This window comes from Mauremys mutica, chromosome 17, assembly GCF_020497125.1.
Source record: "Mauremys mutica isolate MM-2020 ecotype Southern chromosome 17, ASM2049712v1, whole genome shotgun sequence".
Classification (NCBI taxonomy): domain Eukaryota; kingdom Metazoa; phylum Chordata; order Testudines; family Geoemydidae; genus Mauremys; species Mauremys mutica.
The window spans coordinates 22822158-22841774 of NC_059088.1; the positions used below are offsets into that span (position 1 = coordinate 22822158).

At 52.9% G+C, this 19617-nt stretch overlaps 1 protein-coding gene across 2 annotated transcripts in view; it reads left to right on the top strand.

Annotated features, from left to right (window-relative positions):
* Positions 1-1641: 1641 nt before the first annotated feature.
* LOC123352231 (cathepsin S-like) overlaps positions 1642-19617 on the top strand; it is a 29133-nt gene continuing 11157 nt past the window's right edge. Inside the window, exons 1-7 of one of the 2 annotated variants that reach the window (XM_044992081.1) lie at positions 1642-1778; positions 3564-3686; positions 11453-11602; positions 11682-11906; positions 13709-13874; positions 16222-16324; positions 16566-16702. In XM_044992081.1, the coding sequence (XP_044848016.1) occupies positions 1647-1778; positions 3564-3686; positions 11453-11602; positions 11682-11906; positions 13709-13874; positions 16222-16324; positions 16566-16665 (999 nt within the window). In that variant the 5' untranslated portion in view covers positions 1642-1646 and the 3' untranslated portion in view covers positions 16666-16702. Of the gene's footprint in view, positions 1779-3563; positions 3687-11452; positions 11603-11681; positions 11907-13708; positions 13875-16221; positions 16325-16565; positions 17147-19617 lie in introns of those variants that run through there. The other variant, XM_044992080.1, reaches the window with a different exon arrangement.

Here is a 19617-nt window from a genome sequence, read left to right on the forward strand (position 1 = left end):
GGCATCTTTCCCTTGAGGTCCTCCCGCTGCTCTCACGGGGCAAGAGGAGGCGGAGAGGTGCACCCAACTGGCAAAAACAAAATTCAGGGTCTGTAGTTGGGGTTTTGGGTCTCATGTGCACCTGGAGGGAATTTCTGCTCAGTCCTGTGCACCCAGGAAATTGCCTGGGTGCCTCTGAAAACCCCACCCAATGCTGAGTGCTCAGGCAGTTAAAGATGAATCAGAAACTAGCTTAGCGAACATGCTGGGTGCCCAAATGCCAATGAAGGAGGCCTGGGACTGGGACTGGGACTCAGGACATCTGGGTTCTAGTCCCTACTCTACCGTTGCCCTGCTGTGTGACCTTGGGCAAACTGCTTCCCTGATCTCTGCCTCAGTTTCCCCTTTGTCTCATCTATTTAGCTTGTGAGCTCAGGGGGGCAGGCTCTGTCTTTCCCGCTGTGTTCATGCAGAACCCTGCACAAACAGGGCCCTGATCTCAGCTGGGATCTCTAGGTTTTACCATAACACTGATGATCACTTAAATCGGTCTGAGCTTTTGAAAATGTTGACTCTGCAAGTTTATTTTTTAACACTCCAAATCATGTGCTGTAGGGTCTGGGAAGGGAAGGAAAAACACCTGATTTTAGTGTTCTAGGGCTGGGGACTGGAAATCAGCCTGATGCCATAGTGAACATCCCTATTTTGATACAATCACAGTAAACGTGAAACCAGAGGTCCTGCCATTTCCCCATTCACAGTCCCATGTGTCGAACCTGGCAGCGTAAACCGAACTCCTATTTCTCAGCATGCAGTCAGAGCAGGAGGGGTGTTAGGGTTCACTCAGGAGCCAACCTTGGGAGGAGAATTTGGGGGAATTCTTGCTGCCTGCTGATCAGTTCAAGGTTCCTGCCTAGAAATCTCCACCAGGTGAACTCCCAGTAGGTATGTTTGACTTTCTCTTTTTCCCCTTGTATTTTAAATCTCCTCTTTGTCGTGTTTGGAACAATGTATTTGAGGAATTTTGTTTGTAGAGAATTTGCATCAGTGGACACCCATGTGTATCGGTCTTGACTGGGCTCCTTTGAAAATCCAATCCCTCTTCACCTACATCTCTCTGGGCCAGATCCTCAGCTGGTGTAAATCAGCCTAGCTCCAGTGACCAGAATGGAGTTACACCAGTTTACACCAGCTAGGTATCAAACCCATTGACCTCAGTGAAGCTACATCAATTCCCACCCCAGCTGGGAATGTCTCGGACTTTCGCTAGCTCCATCCCTCCATCCCCACTGGATCACCTTATCCCAGGCTCTGATGCCCACGTCCAGGTCCAAGATCCAGTTCAGGAGCTGTAGAAGTAGCTGGGTGATATTATCCATTGACCCAGCTCTGTTTTCCTTTCAAGTCTGTTGTTGTCGTGTGGGGTCCCAGGAAGCCCCTGCCCCCTCGCCCCCAAGGTACAAGCTGCCGGATGGCTCAGTGTGAGAGCTGCTGCAGGATCAGGGTTTGCTTCTTGACACTTGGCTCATGGCAGAGAGAGTGGAGAAATCTCAGCAAGTCAGTGCTGGATTTTTTGCACCATCACTGAGTGGAGGAAATTGACTTAACCATGCAGATATTATCTTTCACCAGCATGCTCTTTTTTTTTTCTTCCCTAGCTGAGCAGAATGAAGTTGTTGGTTTGTATCGTCTTGGTCTCTCTTGCTGCTGCTGCTACTGCACATCTACACTCAGACCTGACGCTGGATAACCACTGGGAGCTCTGGAAGAAAACCTATGGCAAGCAATACAGCCACAAGGTGGGCTCTGTGCGGCTGTGGGGTTAAATTAGGGGAGGGGGATTTCTGTCACCATCTCCTCTCAGGTCAGCAGGTATCCGGGATCATAGCATGCCAGCCCTATGCCAGCTCTCGCTGAGACCGCTGCCTCCTGCTCTTCTCCTGCCACGCTTAACTTGTTAAGACTCCCCTTGATTTCCCAGGAAGTTTTACTTGAGTGAGTGTTGCAGGATCTGGGCAACATTTTTGCAAATCCCTACGACAAAGCGTAGTACCGTACTGCTCACCCAAGCGTTACATTTTCAAACAAGCCTCTTCCTGCTTTCCCCCCTGCATGCTTGGGAGGAGCTCTGGGACCAATCAGTAAAGCTCCCTCAAGTCATTATCCACCTTCAAATCCCTCCTCAAAACTCTCCTTTGTCGTGTGAAGCCTACAGAAACTTGCTGGTTAGCCCCCTGGTGTGCTGGGACCACTGCTGATCATGCAGACCTGTGTTATCTCATTGCTTCCCTGTCCCCCTCCATTCCCCAGTCTGTATTATAGAATCATGGAATATCAGGGTTGGAAGGGACCTCAGGAGGTATCTAGTCCAACCCCCTGCTCAAAGCAGGACCAATCTCCAACTAAATCATCCCAGCCAGGGCTTCTTGAAGCCGGGCCTTAAAACTCCTAAGGAAGAAGATTCCACCACCTCCCTAGATAACCCATTCCAGTGTTTCATCACTCTCCCAGTGAAAAAGTTTTTCCTAATATCCAACCTCCCCCACTGCAACTTGAGACCATTACTCCTTGTTCTGTCATCTGCTACCACTGAGAACAGTCTAGATCCATCCTCTTTGGAACCCTCTTTCAGGTAGTTGAAAGCAGCTATCAAATCTCCCCCTCATTCAGCTCTTCTGCAGGCTAAACAATCCCAGATCCCTCAGCCTCTCCTCATCAATCATTTTTGTTGCCCTCCGCTGGACTCTTTCCAATTTTTCCACATCCTTCTTGTAGTGTGGGGCCCAAAACTGGACACAGGACTCCAGATGAGGCCTCACCAATGTCGAATAGTGGGGAATGATCATGTCCCTCGATCTGCTGGCAATGCCCCTACTTATACAGCCCAAAATGCTGTTAGCCTTCTTGGCAACAAGGGCACACTGTTGACTCAGATCCAGCTTCTCGTCAGGGCTGCCCAGAGGGTGGGGCAATTTGCCCCAGGCCCCCTGAATCCTCTGGGTGGCCCTGCTTCTCGTCCCCTGTAACCTCTAGGTCCTTTTCTGCAGAACTGCTGCCCAGCCATTCGGTCGCTAGTCTGTAGCAGTGCATGGGATTCTTCCATCCTAAGTGCAGGACTCTGCACTTGTCCTTGTTGAACCTCATCGGATTTTTTTTGGCCCAGTCCTCTAATTTGTCTAGGTCCCTCTGTATCCTATCCCTACCCTCCAGCGTATCAACCACTCCTCCCAGTTTAGTGTCACCTGCAAACTTGCTGAGGGTGCAGCCCACGCCATCCTCCAGATCATTAATGAAGATATTGAACAAAACCGGCCCCAGGACCGACCCTGGGGGCACTCTGCTTGATACCAGCTGCCAACTAGATATAGAGCCATTGATCACTACCCGTTGAGCCCGATGATCTAGCCAGCTTTCTATCCACCTTATAGTCCATTCATCCAGCACATACTACTTTAACTTGCTGGCAAGAATACTGTGGGTTCCTGAAGAATAAAAAGGCGCTGTAGAACTATAACTCACTTATACTGCTGATGGTTTCCTCTGGGCTACTGCATAGTAACCTGCGGGCTGTGCTTTGGTTCCAGAAAGAGGAAGGGGAACGGCGCGTGACCTGGGAAAAGAACCTCAAGCTCGTTATGCTGCATAACCTTGAGCACTCACTGGGGCTGCATTCCTATGAGCTGGGCATGAACCACCTGGCAGACATGGTAAGTTTAAAAAAAAAATAGACCAAGTGACTGGGCATCTGGGAATTATCTCTATTTCCCTGGGGGTGCTGTGGCCAGAGAATGTATCTGAAATACGGGCAGGATAAGCTCCAGCTAATCCATGGTCACTATGAGCCCTGCAGAGGTCAGCCCAGAAACCACAGCACCCCTCCACGTCCTCCAGCAGCAACCTGCCCCTGTCACCGCTCCCGAGAGCTGTGCAAATATTTGTTCTACGCGCTTGGGTTAGGGGGGGGTGTGGGAAATCTGCCATCAGGGGGGTAGTCCTGATTTTTTAAGTGCAGGTACTCCACCCCCTGCTAGCCCGCTGCTGGTGTGAACCCCTTCCCCCCAGCATATTTCTGTATCAAATGGCATCCTCCAAGCAGTGTGACCTTGCACATACAGTGCATGTGAGGTCAAGAGTGTGGGACTCTCATTCCTGTTGGTTCTTCTTCGAGTGATTGCTCCTATCCATTCCATTGTAGGTGTGCGCGCCGCGCGTGCACGGTTGTTCGGAACATTTTTAGCCTAGCAACTCCGGCGGGCCGGCTGGCGCCCCCTGGAGTGGCGCCGCCATGGCGGCGCATATATACCCCAGCCGGCCCGTCCGCTCCTCAGTTCCTTCTTTCCGCCCGTGACGGCTAGTAGGAACAGTGGAGTGATCTGCTCTCCTCCACAGCCTTAGCGTTCTCCGAATTCTTAGAGTATATAGTTATCATAGTTGTTAAGTTTGTTAATAGTTCTATAGTTAGTCCATAGTTAGTGTTAAGATAGTCATTAGGGAATTAGAGGGGTTAGCCCTCTTCTTCCGCCCCGGTGCGGGCTTATGCCCGGACCGGCGGGTTTCAAGCCCTGCGCGGCTTGCCAGCGGTCTATGCCGGTGAGTGACCCGCACGACTCCTGCCTCCGCTGTCTTGGAGAGGCGCACCGGTCGGACAAGTGCCCCATTTGCGTCGCTTTCAGGCCTCGCACGAGGAAGGAGCGGGACTCAAGGTTGAAACAACTCCTCATGGAGTCAGCCCTCCAACCTCCGGCACCGGCACCGGCGGCGCCAAAGACTGCCTCAGCTAGCAGCGTGCCGACCGCACCCAGCCGCCCCGGTGCCGATGATGCATCTCGGCACCCGGCACCGAAGACCCGGCACCGCTCCATCTCCCCGGGAAAGAAGCGCAAAGTGCCGAAGACGGTCTCGGACAAGCACAAGAGACCGTTAGCCCAGCCGCCTCCGACTGTAACGGTGCAGGCTGAGGCTGTGCACAAAACGTGCACCGTGCTGTCGACTCCGGCGCCGCAAGGCCCGTCGAGTCCGGCACCGCCCGGCTCCCCGGTACCTACTGAGGAGGAGCTGAGGCTGCCGTCCACGCCCGAGGCGTTCGCGACGGCAAGACATTTGATTGACCTGACCGCTGATGCAAGCGCTCAGCTGCCGGTGCCACCGGTGCGGACTCTCAAGTCTATGGGGAAGCCACTTATGATGCGCCCCCTGTCCCCGGGCCTCCGAGCTGATCGCAGCACCGCCGCCAGATCTCGGTCCCGATCTCGCTCACGACACCGCTCCCCGCCGCACCGGGCACGGCGATCCACGTCGAGACGACGCTCCCCGTCCCCTCGCCGGTCGCAGTCCCGGTACCGCTCCCAGTCGCGGTACCGGTCGCACTCCCGACGACGTTCCAAGTCCCGGTCGCCGACTCGCCGGCACCGCACAAGGTCCGGCTCCAGGCACCGCGAGAGGCGTCGAGAGTCACGAAGCCGCTCCAGGCGCCGCCGCACGCGGTCCAGATCCGCATCCCGGCACCGTCGGTCGAGCTCCCGGCACCGTCGCTCGCGCTCCCGACGCCGCAGGTCGAGCTCCCGGGGCCGCCGGTCGAGCTCCCGGGCCCGAAGGTCAACCTCCAGGGGCCGTAGGTCGAGCTCCCGGCACCGCCGGTCGACCTCCCAGCACCGACCCGCGCGCAGGTCCCGTTCGCCGGCTACACCATGTGACGACCGGCACCGCCCGGCGGCACCGCGGGGGCGCTTCACTCCGGCACCGGACGTCCGCCCGGCCACCGCGTCGGCCCCCCCCGGCCATCAAGAGAGCCCTCAGTCGTGTCCCCTGAGGGCAGCGCCATTGACTTCCGGCCGGGGTCCCTCCCGCCAGAGCAGGGACCTCAGCAGTGGGGATTTTGGGTGCCTTGGGCCGAACATGAACTGGGTCCTCCCCTTCCGCCGCGACAGCCAGGCTCGGTGCGGTCGGTACCGGTAGCCACGGTCAGCAGGCCGCCTCCGTCCCCCACTCCACAGGCCGCCGCCCACGGCACGCACTTGGGCCATGAAACGCGGGCACCTATTCCCGCAGACACGGAGCAGGCACCGGAAGAAGTGCTACCCGGTCCTTCCTCATCCTCCTCCCCCGATGAGGCGGTGGCAGGGGCGGCACCGTCGGAACCTCCACCGCTCGACATCAAGGCACACCAGGACCTTCTCAGAAGGGTAGCTAAGGCCATCAACCTACCCGTGGAAGAAGTCCAGGAGGTGGATGACCCCATCACAGACGTGGTGGGAGCGGAGGCCCCCGTGAGGGTAGCACTCCCCTTCATCCGGACAATACAAAAGAACAATGCCGCTATCTGGCAGTCGCCCTCCTCTGTCCCGCCTACGGCACGCGGAGTTGAGAGAAAGTATTCGGTCCCCCCGAGGGGGTACGAATACCTTTATGTTCACCCGGCTCCGGACTCTCTCGTGGTCCATTCTGTTAATGACCGGGAGCGACACGGACAGCCCGCCGCTGCGCCAAAATCGAAAGAGTCCAAGCGCATGGACTTGTTAGGCCGGAAAATTTACTCAGCGGGCGGACTACAACTCCGCATCGCCAATCAAATGGCCCTACTCTCAAGATATACATTCAACATCTTGGGCTGCCTAGGGAAATTTACAGAGCTCACCCCGCAGGATTCCCGCCGAGAATTCTCGGCGCTGCTGGAGGAAGGAAAGCTGGCTTCCCGTACCTTGATCAAGGCAGCGGTAGATGCAGCGGACTCGGGGGCCAGGACCATAGCATCAGGGGTAACCATGCGTCGCATTGCATGGCTTCAGTCCTCTACTCTGCCGCCGGAGGTCCAATATACGCTCCAGGACCTTCCTTTTGAGACGCAGGGTCTATTCTCAGAAAAAACTGATACTCGCATTCAGACCCTAAAGGACGGCAGAGTGGCGATCCGCACATTAGGGATGCACACGCCGGCCACCCAGAGGCGCTCCTTCCGGCGTCAACCTTATCGGCCCTATCAGTACAACAGACCTCGTCCGCCTAACAATCGGCGCTCAGCCCCCTTCCGCCGCAGACCATCGGGCGGGCGGCGTAACCAAGCCCAGGGATCGTCCAAGGCCCCTCAAGGCCCAAAGACGCCCTTTTGATGGGACGCCCGAGGGCCGCCAACCTCTCTCCAATCAGGATCCACCCCTTCTGTTTTCCGATCGCCTTTCCCACTTCCTACAGGCGTGGTCATCTGTAACATCGGACAGCTGGGTCCTCAGCACTGTCCAATACGGCTACCGCCTACAGTTCATCTCGCCCCCTCCCTCCCACCCACCCTCCCTGTCCCTCTTCAGGGACCCCTCTCACGAGCAAGTCCTCTTACAGGAGGTCCAATCTCTGTTGAGCGTGGGTGCCATCGAGGAGGTGCCTCCCAGCAGGCGGGGCAGGGGATTCTATTCCAGATACTTCCTCATCCCCAAGGCGAAAGGAGGCCTTCGTCCCATCTTAGACCTCCGGGAGCTCAACAGATACCTGTGCAAGCTCAAGTTCCGAATGGTAACCTTGGGGTCCATTATCCCGTCCTTGGATCCGGGAGACTGGTTTGCTGCCCTCGACATGAGGGATGCCTACTTTCATGTGGCAATCTACCCCCCCCACAGACGCTTCCTGCGCTTCATAGTCAACGGAGCTCATTACCAGTTCACAGTGCTCCCCTTCGGCCTCTCCACCGCGCCGAGGGTATTCACCAAGTGCATGGCGGTCGTCGCCGCAGCCCTCCGCCGTCGTCGCATCCACGTCTACCCATATCTCGACGACTGGCTTATTCGGGGCCACTCCCACGAGCTGGTGGCGCATCAGGTGACCGAGATTCTACATCTGTTCCGGTCTCTCGGCCTGCTGGTCAATACCGAGAAGTCCCTCTTAGTTCCAGCACAAAGAGTGGAGTTTATAGGAGCGGTCCTGGACTCCAATCTGGCCAGAGCGTGCCTCCCTCGCACTCGGCACGAGACGTTGGCCTCCCTCATTCGGGCACTGCAGGCCTTTCCGACGACGACGGTACGATCCTGCCTCCGCCTCCTGGGTCACATGGCAGCGGCCACATTTGTGACCGCACACGCCAGGCTGCGACTTCGCCCATTCCAAATGTGGCTGGCGTCGGTGTACCGCCCTCATCGCGATCCCCTAGACATGGTGGTAACGGTGGCAAGGCCCGCTCTCCAGACGCTCACCTGGTGGCTGGACCCGGAAACGGTATGCGAGGGGGTTCCGTTCCGCCCACCTCGTCTGTCGATCACCCTGACGACGGACGCCTCGGCACTCGGCTGGGGGGTTCACGTAGGAGACCAACACACCCAGGGTCTCTGGTCACCCCAGGAGCTCTCCCTCCATATCAACGTCCGGGAGCTCAGAGCCATCCGCTTAGCTTGTCTCGCCTTTCGGGCTCACCTGCAGAACCGCTGCGTAGCGGTCTACACGGACAACACCACAGCCATGTTTTATGTCAACAAGCAGGGCGGAGCACGGTCCTCCCCACTTTGCAACGAGGCATTGCTCCTCTGGGACTTCTGTGTAGCCCACTCGATTCGCCTCGAAGCGTTTTTTCTGCCAGGAGCGCAGAACACGTTGGCCGACCGCCTGAGCAGGTCCTTCGCCTCTCACGAGTGGTCCCTTCGCCCAGATGTCGCTTATTCCATATTCCAGAGGTGGGGCTTTCCCCAGATAGACCTCTTTGCTTCACGGACCAACCGCAAATGCCACAGGTTCTGCTCCTTCCAAGGTCAAGCTCCAGGCTCCCTCTCGGATGCGTTTCTCCTGTCATGGACAGAGCCTCTTCTCTACGCGTTTCCTCCGTTTCCGCTTGTCCACCGAGTGTTACTCAAGGTCCGGAGAGACAGCGCCCGCATCATACTCGTCGCTCCGGCCTGGCCGAGGCAGCACTGGTATACCCTGCTGCTCGAGCTGTCGGTTCGGGAACCCATTCCCCTTCCGCTGTGGCCGGACCTCATAACCCAGGACCTCGGCAGGCTTCGTCACCCGAACCTACAATCGCTACATCTTACAGCTTGGTTCCTGAGTGGTTGACCGACGCAGAGAGACATTGCTCCGCAGCGGTGCAGCGAGTTCTGCTCGAAAGCAGGAAACCTTCAACGCGAACTACTTACCTCGCCAAGTGGAAGCGCTTTGCCCTATGGTGCGACCAGAGAGGTATCAACCCTTTCTCGGCCCCCATCCAAACTGTCCTCGACTACCTTTGGTACCTGAAAGGTCAAGGTCTTGCAATCTCGTCCCTCAGGGTGCACCTGGCAGCGCTGTCAGCATTTCGACCAGCTATAGGAGGTCGCTCTATGTTCTCCAACCCGATGGTATCAAGATTCCTTAAAGGGCTAGACCGTCTCTACCCGCAGGTGCGTCCTCCTGCTCCGACATGGGATCTGAACCTGGTCCTCGCCCAGCTCATGGGCCCACCTTTCGAGCCCCTCGCTACGTGCTCTCTCCTCCACCTTACCTGGAAGGTGGCCTTCCTCGTGGCAATCACATCCGCCAGACGGGTCTCAGAGCTCCGCGCCCTAACGGCGGATCCCCCGTATACCGTCTTTCACGGGGACAAGGTGCAGCTCCGACCACATCCGGGCTTCCTCCCCAAGGTGGTGTCGGCCTTCCATCTCAACCAGGAGATCTTCCTCCCGGTCTTCTTCCCGAAGCCGCATGCCTCGCCTCGGGAACAACAGCTGCATACCCTTGACGTCCGCAGAGCACTCGCGTTCTACATTGACCGTACGAAGCCCTTTCGGCGTTCGACCCAGCTGTTTGTGGCAATAGCCGACCGCATGAAAGGCGAGCCAGTTTCCTCGCAGCGGATTTCTTCCTGGGTGACGTCCTGCATCAGAACGTGTTACGAGCTTGCTCGCGTTCCCCCGTGCCGACTCACCGCACATTCGACAAGGGCACACGCCTCATCGGCCGCTTTCCTGGCCCATGTCCCCATCCAGGACATCTGTAGAGCGGCCACCTGGTCTTCTGTCCACACCTTCGCCTCCCACTATGCGTTGGTGCAGCAATCTCGAGACGACGCAGCCTTCGGCTCTGCGGTATTACACTCCGCCACGTCTCATTCCGACCCCACCGCCTAAGGTAAGGCTTGGGAATCACCTACAATGGAATGGATAGGAGCAATCACTCGAAGAAGAAAAGACGGTTACTCACCTGTAGTAACTGGTGTTCTTCGAGATGTGTTGCTCCTATCCATTCCAGACCCGCCCTCCTTCCCCACTGTCGGAATAGCCGGCAAGAAGGAACTGAGGAGCGGACGGGCCGGCTGGGGTATATATGCGCCGCCATGGCGGCGCCACTCCAGGGGGCGCCAGCCGGCCCGCCGGAGTTGCTAGGCTAAAAATGTTCCGAACAACCGTGCACGCGCGGCGCGCACACCTACAATGGAATGGATAGGAGCAACACATCTCGAAGAACACCAGTTACTACAGGTGAGTAACCGTCTTTTCCTGCTTCTCTACCTTACTGTGTCTGCCACCTTCCCTTACCCCCATGAGAAATGTCATGTGTGGAATAACACACAACCTGTCTGCTAGGCCGTTGCTGGTGAAAGAAGTTGCTCCTTTAAATGAAATTGCAGGGGCTTGTGCATCAGATCCCGTTACTGCCAACGCCAAGCATTCAGAATTTAGGAGTCTGGCCCCTAAAAACATGAGGGGCTTAAAAATTCTGGGATTTAAAAAAAGTCTAAGTCTCACAACCCTCCCCCCCCCCCCCATTGGTGCTTTAAGGAAAACACCAGATATTGTGACACTCTCAATAAAATCAAGAGACTTGGCAATGCTGGTGCTCCTGGGTAGAGCTTTGTGAAGAAGAGATTTTTTTTGGTTTGGGGGCTGAAAAATCAATCAATCAAAAGTTAGTTTCAGATGGACCTGAAATGGCAATGGTGAAATGAAAAAAAGATTAAATCAATTCATTTAGGGTTGGACAACACGTTCAGTTTAGTTTTCTAGATTGTTTTACCTTTTTAGAAAATAAATGAACTGGCAGTAAAATTTGAACTGAAAAGTCATTTTGAATCCAAACATTTGGGCTAGTTTTGAATTTTTTTTTCCCGGCTGAAACAATTTTGCAAATTCAAGGTGAGTTCACGCAGTGTTTCAATCAATCCAAATATGCATTTTTCAGACCAAAACCATTTGTTTTTGTCTGAAAACTTTCTGACAGCGCTAGTCCTGGGTTCTATGATCCCCAGCAATGTGCAGTGGGAGGAGGATTAGCACGTGGAGAATCACAGAATCCAGAGTTCCCGGCAAACAAAGCTACAGCATGGGCTGTTGTTTCAGCCAGGCTGATCCCCAGCATTCAGGCGTGCTCCTATTTTTCACTGCATCAAGGAAAACACTGTATCAATGAACAAGAGTTGAACCTGAGACACAGAGTTTGTATCTGAATGTCCCCAGTGCTCAGGGCCAGTCTGTACATCGAAGGGGACATCAGTCTGAAGGGGTGTGTGTGTTCTTTTAACTAGACCAGCGAGGAAGTGGCTGCTTTGTTAACTGGAGTGAAAGTTCCCCACCGACCTGACCGGAATTCCACCTACAGGCCACGCCCTGGCAGCAAAGTGCCTGACTCCGTGGACTGGAGGGACAAAGGATGTGTTACGGATGTGAAGTATCAGGTAGGAGGCTCAATCTGTTCCCCTCCTGACATGGGTGCCCATCACAGCAGTGGCTGAGCGCATCTCTCTGGTTTTTCAGGGGTTCTGTAGCTCCTCCTGGGCTTTCAGTGCTGTCGGCGCCCTAGAAGCCCAGGTGAAACTGAAAACTGGAAAACTGGTGTGTCTCAGTGCACAGAACCTAATCGACTGTTCCACTATGTACGGGAACCAGGGCTGCCTGGACGGATATATGACCTACGCCTTCCAGTACATCATCGATAATCACGGCATTGATTCGGATGCTTCCTATCCGTACGCAGCTCAGGTGGGTATCCAAGTTTCAGACAGACACAGAGAGGGTCTGGCTACACTGCACACTAAGCCCAGGTTCTGACTCAGGTTTGAGCCCAGGCTCCCCTTCCATCCACACACAAAGCAGCCTGACTCAGGTCAGCAGCGCTCAAGCCCCAGGTCCTACAGCACTGCTAGAGGGGTGGGTCAGAGTCCGAATCCTGCTGTGACTTGAGTCTAAACCATGTCACTTTGCAGTGTGGATGCAGCTCAAGCCGCAGACCGAACTCAGAAAGTCTGCATGGTGCAGTTAGCATGGCTGTGAGACCTGGATCCAGCAACTATAAACCCAGGTTTACAAAGCAGTGTGGATGCTCAAGCCTGGGCTTGGAAACACTGGGTATGTCTACACTGCAATGTAAGCGCAGGGTTTGAACTCAGGCACTGTGAACAAAGGGCTGGAGTGGCCACATTTTGTGAGGGTGCTAGAAGTGTGGGATACGGTGCTTGGACTCTGCCCTGCATAACGCAGTGTAGACGCTGGAGCTCCAGGTTGGGATCCGGGGTTCGACAATTCCTTACCTGGAGTTACAAATGAGTGTAGAGGCTCAAGCAATAGGTTACCGAACCCAGGATCTGCTAACTCTAGTTCTACTAACTCTGGGCTTGCATTGCAGAGGGTTTGAGACCCTCCCCCCGTTAGGTCCCAGAGCCCAGGCTCCAGCCCGAGCCCAAAGGTCTATACTGCAATTGTATAGCCCTGCAGCCTGAGCCCCAAGAGCCTGAGTTAGGCGTCACAGGCCAGCTGCGGGTATTTTATTGCTGTGTAGACATATCTTTTGTGGCCTGTTTTACTGAGACTTTCTTTGCTGTTTGTATCAGCACAAAGACCAGGAGAAGGGATCTTCAAGGCAGTGTTCTCTAGTGGTTAGAGCAGGGGGCCTGGGAATCAGGCCACCTGGGTTCGAATCCCAGCACTGGCAAAGGATGGTGTCTAGTGGTTAGCGCAGCGGAACTTGGGCTCAGGACTCCTGGGTTGTAATCTGAGCTCTGTGTGTTCCTCACTCTTCTACGCCGTGAAACCCAGATAATGACACTTCCCTCCATCTCAGCGGGGATGGAGGCTTTTAATTAATTAATGCTCGTACAAGTCTCATAGATCCGCAGATGAAAGATGCTACACAAGTGCTGCAAATTTTTAATGCTGTCATTTATTGAGTCCTCACATTTCTTCTTACCGGAGTGATGGGAAAGGAGAGAGACCAGCATTGGGGCATCCCAATTAGAGCTGGGTAAAAAAGAATTGGCACATAGTTTTCAAAAAAATGCATTTTTCAGGGCACTGAAACTATGAATTCGAACCCGAATTCAGCAAATATTTTGTTGGGGAAAAAACCTGATTTCCCCTCTCCCTCCCAGAAATGTCAAAATGCACCATTTGGGCATTTGCAACATGAACCATTTTGACAGCTCATTCTGAAATGACATTCAAAAGGTTTCATTTGACCTGAATGATTTTTTTTTAATTTATTTTTTGTTTCAGTGAAAAAAAACTAATGAAAAAATGATGCTTTGATTTGAAACAAACAGACTTTTTAATTTTTATTTTTCTGGGTAAGTCACTGAACTGAACAATCGATTAGTCCCTCAGCTCTGATCTCGATGGCCAGAGGCAGAAGGAATGCCCCAAATGGAGCAGCAGTGGTCTAAGAAATGAGAGGGATTCAGACAACGGAGGGGAATAGAAGGGAGATAAAAACAAATATTGTGAGTGGATCAGATGTTCATGCCAGAGGCTGAAATGTCTTTGTTTCATCTGCTCTTTGCCCCTGCCAGTCCGGAAAGTGTCGTTATAACCCTGCCACGCGAGCCGCCACCTGCTCCAAGTTTGTTGAGCTCCCGCATGCCAATGAAACAGCCCTGAAGGATGCCGTTGCCAATATCGGACCTGTGTCTGTTGTCATAAATGCGGCAAAGCCTTCGTTTTTCCTGTATAAGTCAGGTACGTTCTCTAAGCTAGAACATCTCCTGCCCAGTGCAGTACATAGTTTGAAGCAGTGATGTCTTTGCTTTCTCTGGACTGTCTCTTTAAATTGAAAGAAGAATGTGGAGGAAGTTGCTATTTGTTCTGCAGCATGTTACTGAGGAGACGCGCTCATCGTGCTCTTCCCATGGACACCTGGCTTGTTTTCTTGTTATTTCCTGGAATGTTTTGGATCCTCAATACATTGCAGTAATTATAAAACAAAAGCCCCAGGTGGGTGAAAGCACGTTTTGCATTTTGTGAGTGGCTCCATCATGTGACCGCTTGGTTCAATGTGTGTTACATGTCCCTCTCTGGCAGCTGGCTAGAGGATAACAGCCTAGTACTGCTGGAAGCTAATCTCTTTTGTTCTATACATATGGCATGTCTATACTGCATACCACTGCTGGTGGCATGCAGGGGAGGTGTAGCTATACACAGCAGTGAAAAGCAGGCTGTGTCCGCACTGTTCTGCATAGCTACGCACAGCAGTGGAAGGTTCTGGCACTGGAGGCAGTGGGAGCTGTCAAAGTTTTCCCCACTACCTTCCGTTGCTGGAGTCGTTCCCTACGGCAGGAAAAGGCCACAGCAGCAGGGAGGTAGCAGTATATGACCCTGCTAAAAATAGCAGTGTAGATGGGGGAGGCTTGCTTGGGCGTGTAGAAAGCCATGTAGGGCATATACCCTAAGGGTTCAGGTGTGTCTTTACTCCTCTAAGCCGTCTACACTGCTGTTTATACCTGTGTGGAGTGTATATAGTCTATACGCTGCCATAAGGAGTGTGCAGTGTGGACATACCCTAGATTGGAAGCTCTTTGGGGCAGGGACGATGTTTTTGTTCTGTGTTTGTACAGCGCCTAGCGCCATGGTGGCTGGTCTATGTCTGGGCTGGCAGGTGCTACTGTAACACAGATTAATAACAACAACAAATGACCGGAGATGCTCCTTTAGCTCGAAAGGTGATTCAAGGGCTAATGACCCCAGGTTCAATAGCTGCTGGTGTCTTACAGGGTGTTATTAAAATAGCACCCCAGTGTGGACCCTTCACTCATGTTAATGTAATGCCAGTGCGCTGGGGTGGGCAGCAGGGATTGGGACTTCTAGATCTTAACCCATCAGCCTTTCTTGCTGGAGTTAAAAGGCCCAACCTCTTTTAGACAAGGCTGTGGCAGGCTCGTCGACCTTTCTGTGGCCCAGGCACCACTAGAGGGAGACAGAACACCCCACCGAGTGGGCGTGGCTTATATTAACCTGTGCTTTTTAAAATTTGTTTTGTGGGTTGTATTTGCCTTCGCCCTAGTGGGCACCATCCACAGGTGCTGGAACAATTTGTACAGTGCGGGTGCTGAGAGCCACTGAACCAAACTGTAAACCCTGTATATGATGGGAACCACTTCAAGCCAGGGGGTGCAGCAGCGTCCCCAGCACCCATGGCACCATCAGACATTGTGGGGCCAATTTTAAGCTGCACCACACTCAGCTCAGGTCAGCTCTAAGATGGTCTTTCAGCCCAGTTCTGGGGTTGATAATTTAGGCAGCCTCGAGTGTTGCATAAGATATGGCAGCCCAAGTCAAGCTACCTAATGGGAGCAACACCCCACAGACTTGCTGTAGACCCTAACCCCGGCTGGAATGTCCCTACGCGAGAGCTTCCCGAAGGGGGCCTCCTAAGACAGTTTGTGGACATCTGACTCGGTTCCTGTTCTGGGGGAATTCTCCCCTGGCTGGATTTGGGGCTTTTAAGGGAACATTGTGAGGGGACCATAGTGAGAGGAAGATTCCTTCCTGGTGTTAATGGGAGTTGGGATACTGAAATAGCTGAAGGGACGAATGGGAAAATGGAGCTTTTCATTGCTCGGGGGTAGTTCAGCTCTACTGGTCAGACGTCCTTTCCTAGCTGACATCTCTTTGGTGGCCTATAGAGGGTCTGAGTCCAGTTCTTGGGGGCAGGTGCCCACCTCACACTAGCCAAGTTGGCTGCCTCAGTAGGAGAGCCAATGATTGTACAGGCCAGGAAATTAAACTTCCCAGTGGACAGTGCGCTGGACTGGGGCTTAGGAGAGCTGGGTTCTATTCCCAGAGCAAGTCATTTCCTGCTCTGTGCCTCAGTGTCCCCATCTGCACAATGGAGATAATGAGACGGACCCACCTTGTGACCTACTGATGAAAAAAGAGTGAGGGATTGTTATTCTTACCCCCTTACAGGGGACCAGGTTAGAGGCATGTTGGTACCATGTGGGTGCTGTTGCTCACAACAGTTTACTGAGCAGAGAAGTCTCTGCTGGCTTTTTTTCCTCCCTTGTGATTGCGCATTCTTTCCTTCCAGGAGTCTACGATGATCCACGTTGCACTGAAGAGCCAAATCATTCAGTTCTAGTTATCGGCTATGGCACCCTGGACGGGAAGGACTTTTGGCTTGTGAAAAACAGGTAAAAGAAAATCCATCACTGAGCCGTATTTATCTATAGACTAACATGCTCCTGGGATATGCGTGGGGCATGAGTAAGCTGTGTGGAGCTGTGCATGTATGTGTCTGTACTGGTGTGAATTGGATGCACTTTGTTAAACAGCTTGAAACACATGAGAAAATGGGGGAGGGGAACCCTGCCTATAAAGAAAGGTGTTTTATTCTCTTAATGTTTAATTCTGTGTTATTTCTCTTTGCGTCAGCTGGGGCGTAAAGTTCGGTGACAAAGGGTACATTCGAATGTCCAGGAACAAAGGAAACCAATGTGGGATTGCCAGCTACGGTTCTTATCCACAAATATAGAGGGACGCTCTGCTTCAGACTGCACTCTGGAGATGTGGTCTGTTAAACTGCTAATCTTAGCCTTGCTGTAATCTAGCTGCTCTGTTTGAGAACAATGTAGGGGCTCTAATGGCAAAATGCTCCCATCAGATCCACCTGACAGACCTGAGACAAGCAGCTGAAATGATGAATGATCGTGATTGGCCTGGTCCAGAATTTGGGCACTTTTAGCTCACTCTCCCTATCCCACAGGGGTGTTTGTGATTGATTAATGTCTATGCATTGCTTTGTGCATGTGAAGTGCTATTTCAGTGCTAAGTATTGTCACTGCCGCTGTCTCAAAATGTGTTGGAGTGGAGGCCGTGTCACACAGATATAACTAGTCCAGGGGTTGGCAACCTTTCAGAAGTGCTGTGCCGAGTCTTCATTTAGTCACTCTGATTTAAGGTTTTGCATGCCAGTCATACATTTTAACGTTTTTAGAAGGTCTCTTTCTAGAAGTCTGTAATATATAACTAAGCTATTGTTGTATGTAAAATAAATAAGGTTTTTAGAATGTTTAAGAAGCTTCATTTAAAATTAAATTAAAATGCAGAGCCCCCCCGGACCGGTGGCCAGGATCTGGGCTGTGTGCGTGCCATTGAAAATCAGCTCGCGTGCCGCCTTCGGCACGTGTGCCATAGATTGTCTACCCCTGAAATAGTCCATGCGGTAGAGTTGCAGAAGCCATGTCAGAGGTGGAGAGGTGAAGTAGATGGATCAACACATCCTAGCCACATGTATGAATTTTCCACAATACAGGTCACAAAGCAATCATTAGCAACCCGGGAGATCAAGCAAACTATGGCCATTCCTTGGACGAGGGAACGTGTTTTCCATGGCTGCACAAAACTGGGTTGGTATCTTGCAATGCTGCTCCCATAAGTCTTATGCAAAGACATTAGCACACCAACCGTCAGAAATGACCTGAGGTCGCCTTGTGCCACGGAGAAGCCCAGCCATGGAACCAAGTGCTGCTGCTGTTATAAAATGTGACCTACAGAGTGAGGTCAGCCTTTGCCACCTGCAGCACTTGGACCAAGGACACGGAGCAGAGATGAAAGGCCTGATTCTCTCTTCCACTGCACAGCCATTTACACCTGTGCAAAGTAGGTGTATAATGTTGCTGAATCAGAATAGCAGCAGTTTTCAGCAGAGGTTTACATGACTGCACATGATGCACAGTAGCAGGGAGTCAGGCCTAAAGGGTATAAATGTAGCTGTAGTTATGGGACGAGCGATTGAATGAGCAAGAATTCAGGGAAAGGGTGAACCTGGAATCCACACCCCCAGTTGCCAGTGCCAGCACAGCATTGGGAATCACATCTGCTGCCCTGCTCTACTGCACAGGCTGCGGGGGAGCCCTGCTTCTGGATCTGACCTACTTTGCCCTACTTCGAATAGGATTTGCAGACACATATTGACCGAATCCTTGCAGGATACAGTTTCAGCGTGAGGTCACACATCCCTACAGCATATGAAATGCATTCTCTTCTCTCCAATTCCGCAGTGAGGTTCCTGTGACGATCCAGATCTAATCTTATCTGTAAACAATGTGTGTAATAGAAATTACACATCCTCTTCCAAAAGGAAAAAATATATCTTCAATTGTCTGAGAGGTTTAGGCTCAGTCTGTTCAGCAGAGCCAGGTGTAGGATACTTAGCGGATGACAGAAATTCAAAGCCACCCTGATTACAGACGAAACAAACTCTCAGGCCCTGATGCTTCAAAATCTGACTCATGAGGGTGGAGCCCTGAATCTCTGCAAAGCCCAAGAGGGCTCCATTATGGGCACAGGGGTCCACTTAAATTAATCAGGTTACAAGGTCAGGGCTTTAGTTAATCAAAGGGAAGCTGGTAAAAATGTGGGGTCCCCCAGTGTGTTGCAGGGCCAGGTGGAAAAATGATCACTGGTGGGACAGGAGTGAGAAACCACGTCTTTGTGAAAATGTAACCATTTGGGGAGCTTGTCCCTAGTTATTTCTTTATCTTTGTGATTTGGAACAACCACCAAAGCATTTATTTCCCTGGGCTGAATTTGCAGTTGTACTTGGGTGGTTCGATGAGGCTGTCTTGTGTCACTGCTTCCCCGCGTTTGGGGGGAGCGCCAGGTGAGTGACTGACGGATCTTGGGCAGCCCCCGTTGCTAGGCCATGTCTGACTCTACTGTTTGTTACCTGAACTTTTGTGAAATTCACCCTGTGCAGCTGGGGTGAATAGGTGCCCAGTTTTTGACTGGAAAGTCCAGTTGAAAGGGGACCAGACAGTGTCCAGTCAGATTTACTGACCGGACATTCAACGTTACTGTGGATGTAACGTTACTGACCGGACATTCAACGACATTCAATGTTACTGCCGGCGAGGAAGGTGGGGATGTGCTGGGTCATCACCCGCACCAGCCTCTACTCACTGGGGCTGCCTCCTACCTTCGTTGGGTGGCTGGAGCTCCCAGCCCCGGCTCCACAGGCGAGTCCCTCCTGACCCGAGAGGCGGGGGATGGAAGGGTAACAGCAGGAGGGCGGGGAGAGGAGTGGATGGGCGGGGCCTTAGGGGCAGAGGTGGGGCTTTTGGGGGAAATAGGGGGGCAGGGCAGGTTCTGTCACTCCTGCTGGAGTGTCTGGCTTTTAAATATTACCAAGCTGGCAACCCTACTCACATCCCACCTAAGGCCTCAGAAAAGACGGGGTGCCCCAGCTCCCACTACCCCAGCATGGGATCCCCTCCACTGCTCCATCTCACCAGTTCCCTCTCTCCTTTGCCTTCCAGAGTGAAGGGGTGAAAGGGAGCGGTGGAGAGCGGGGGGTGGAAGGCAGGAAGGAAGCAGAGGAAATAAATGGATGATGGGGTAGATGGAATGGGGGAGGCGTAGAACAAGAATCGGGAGGTCTAGGTGAGTGGCGACTGTGCTCATAGATTTTAATCTTCATTTCCAT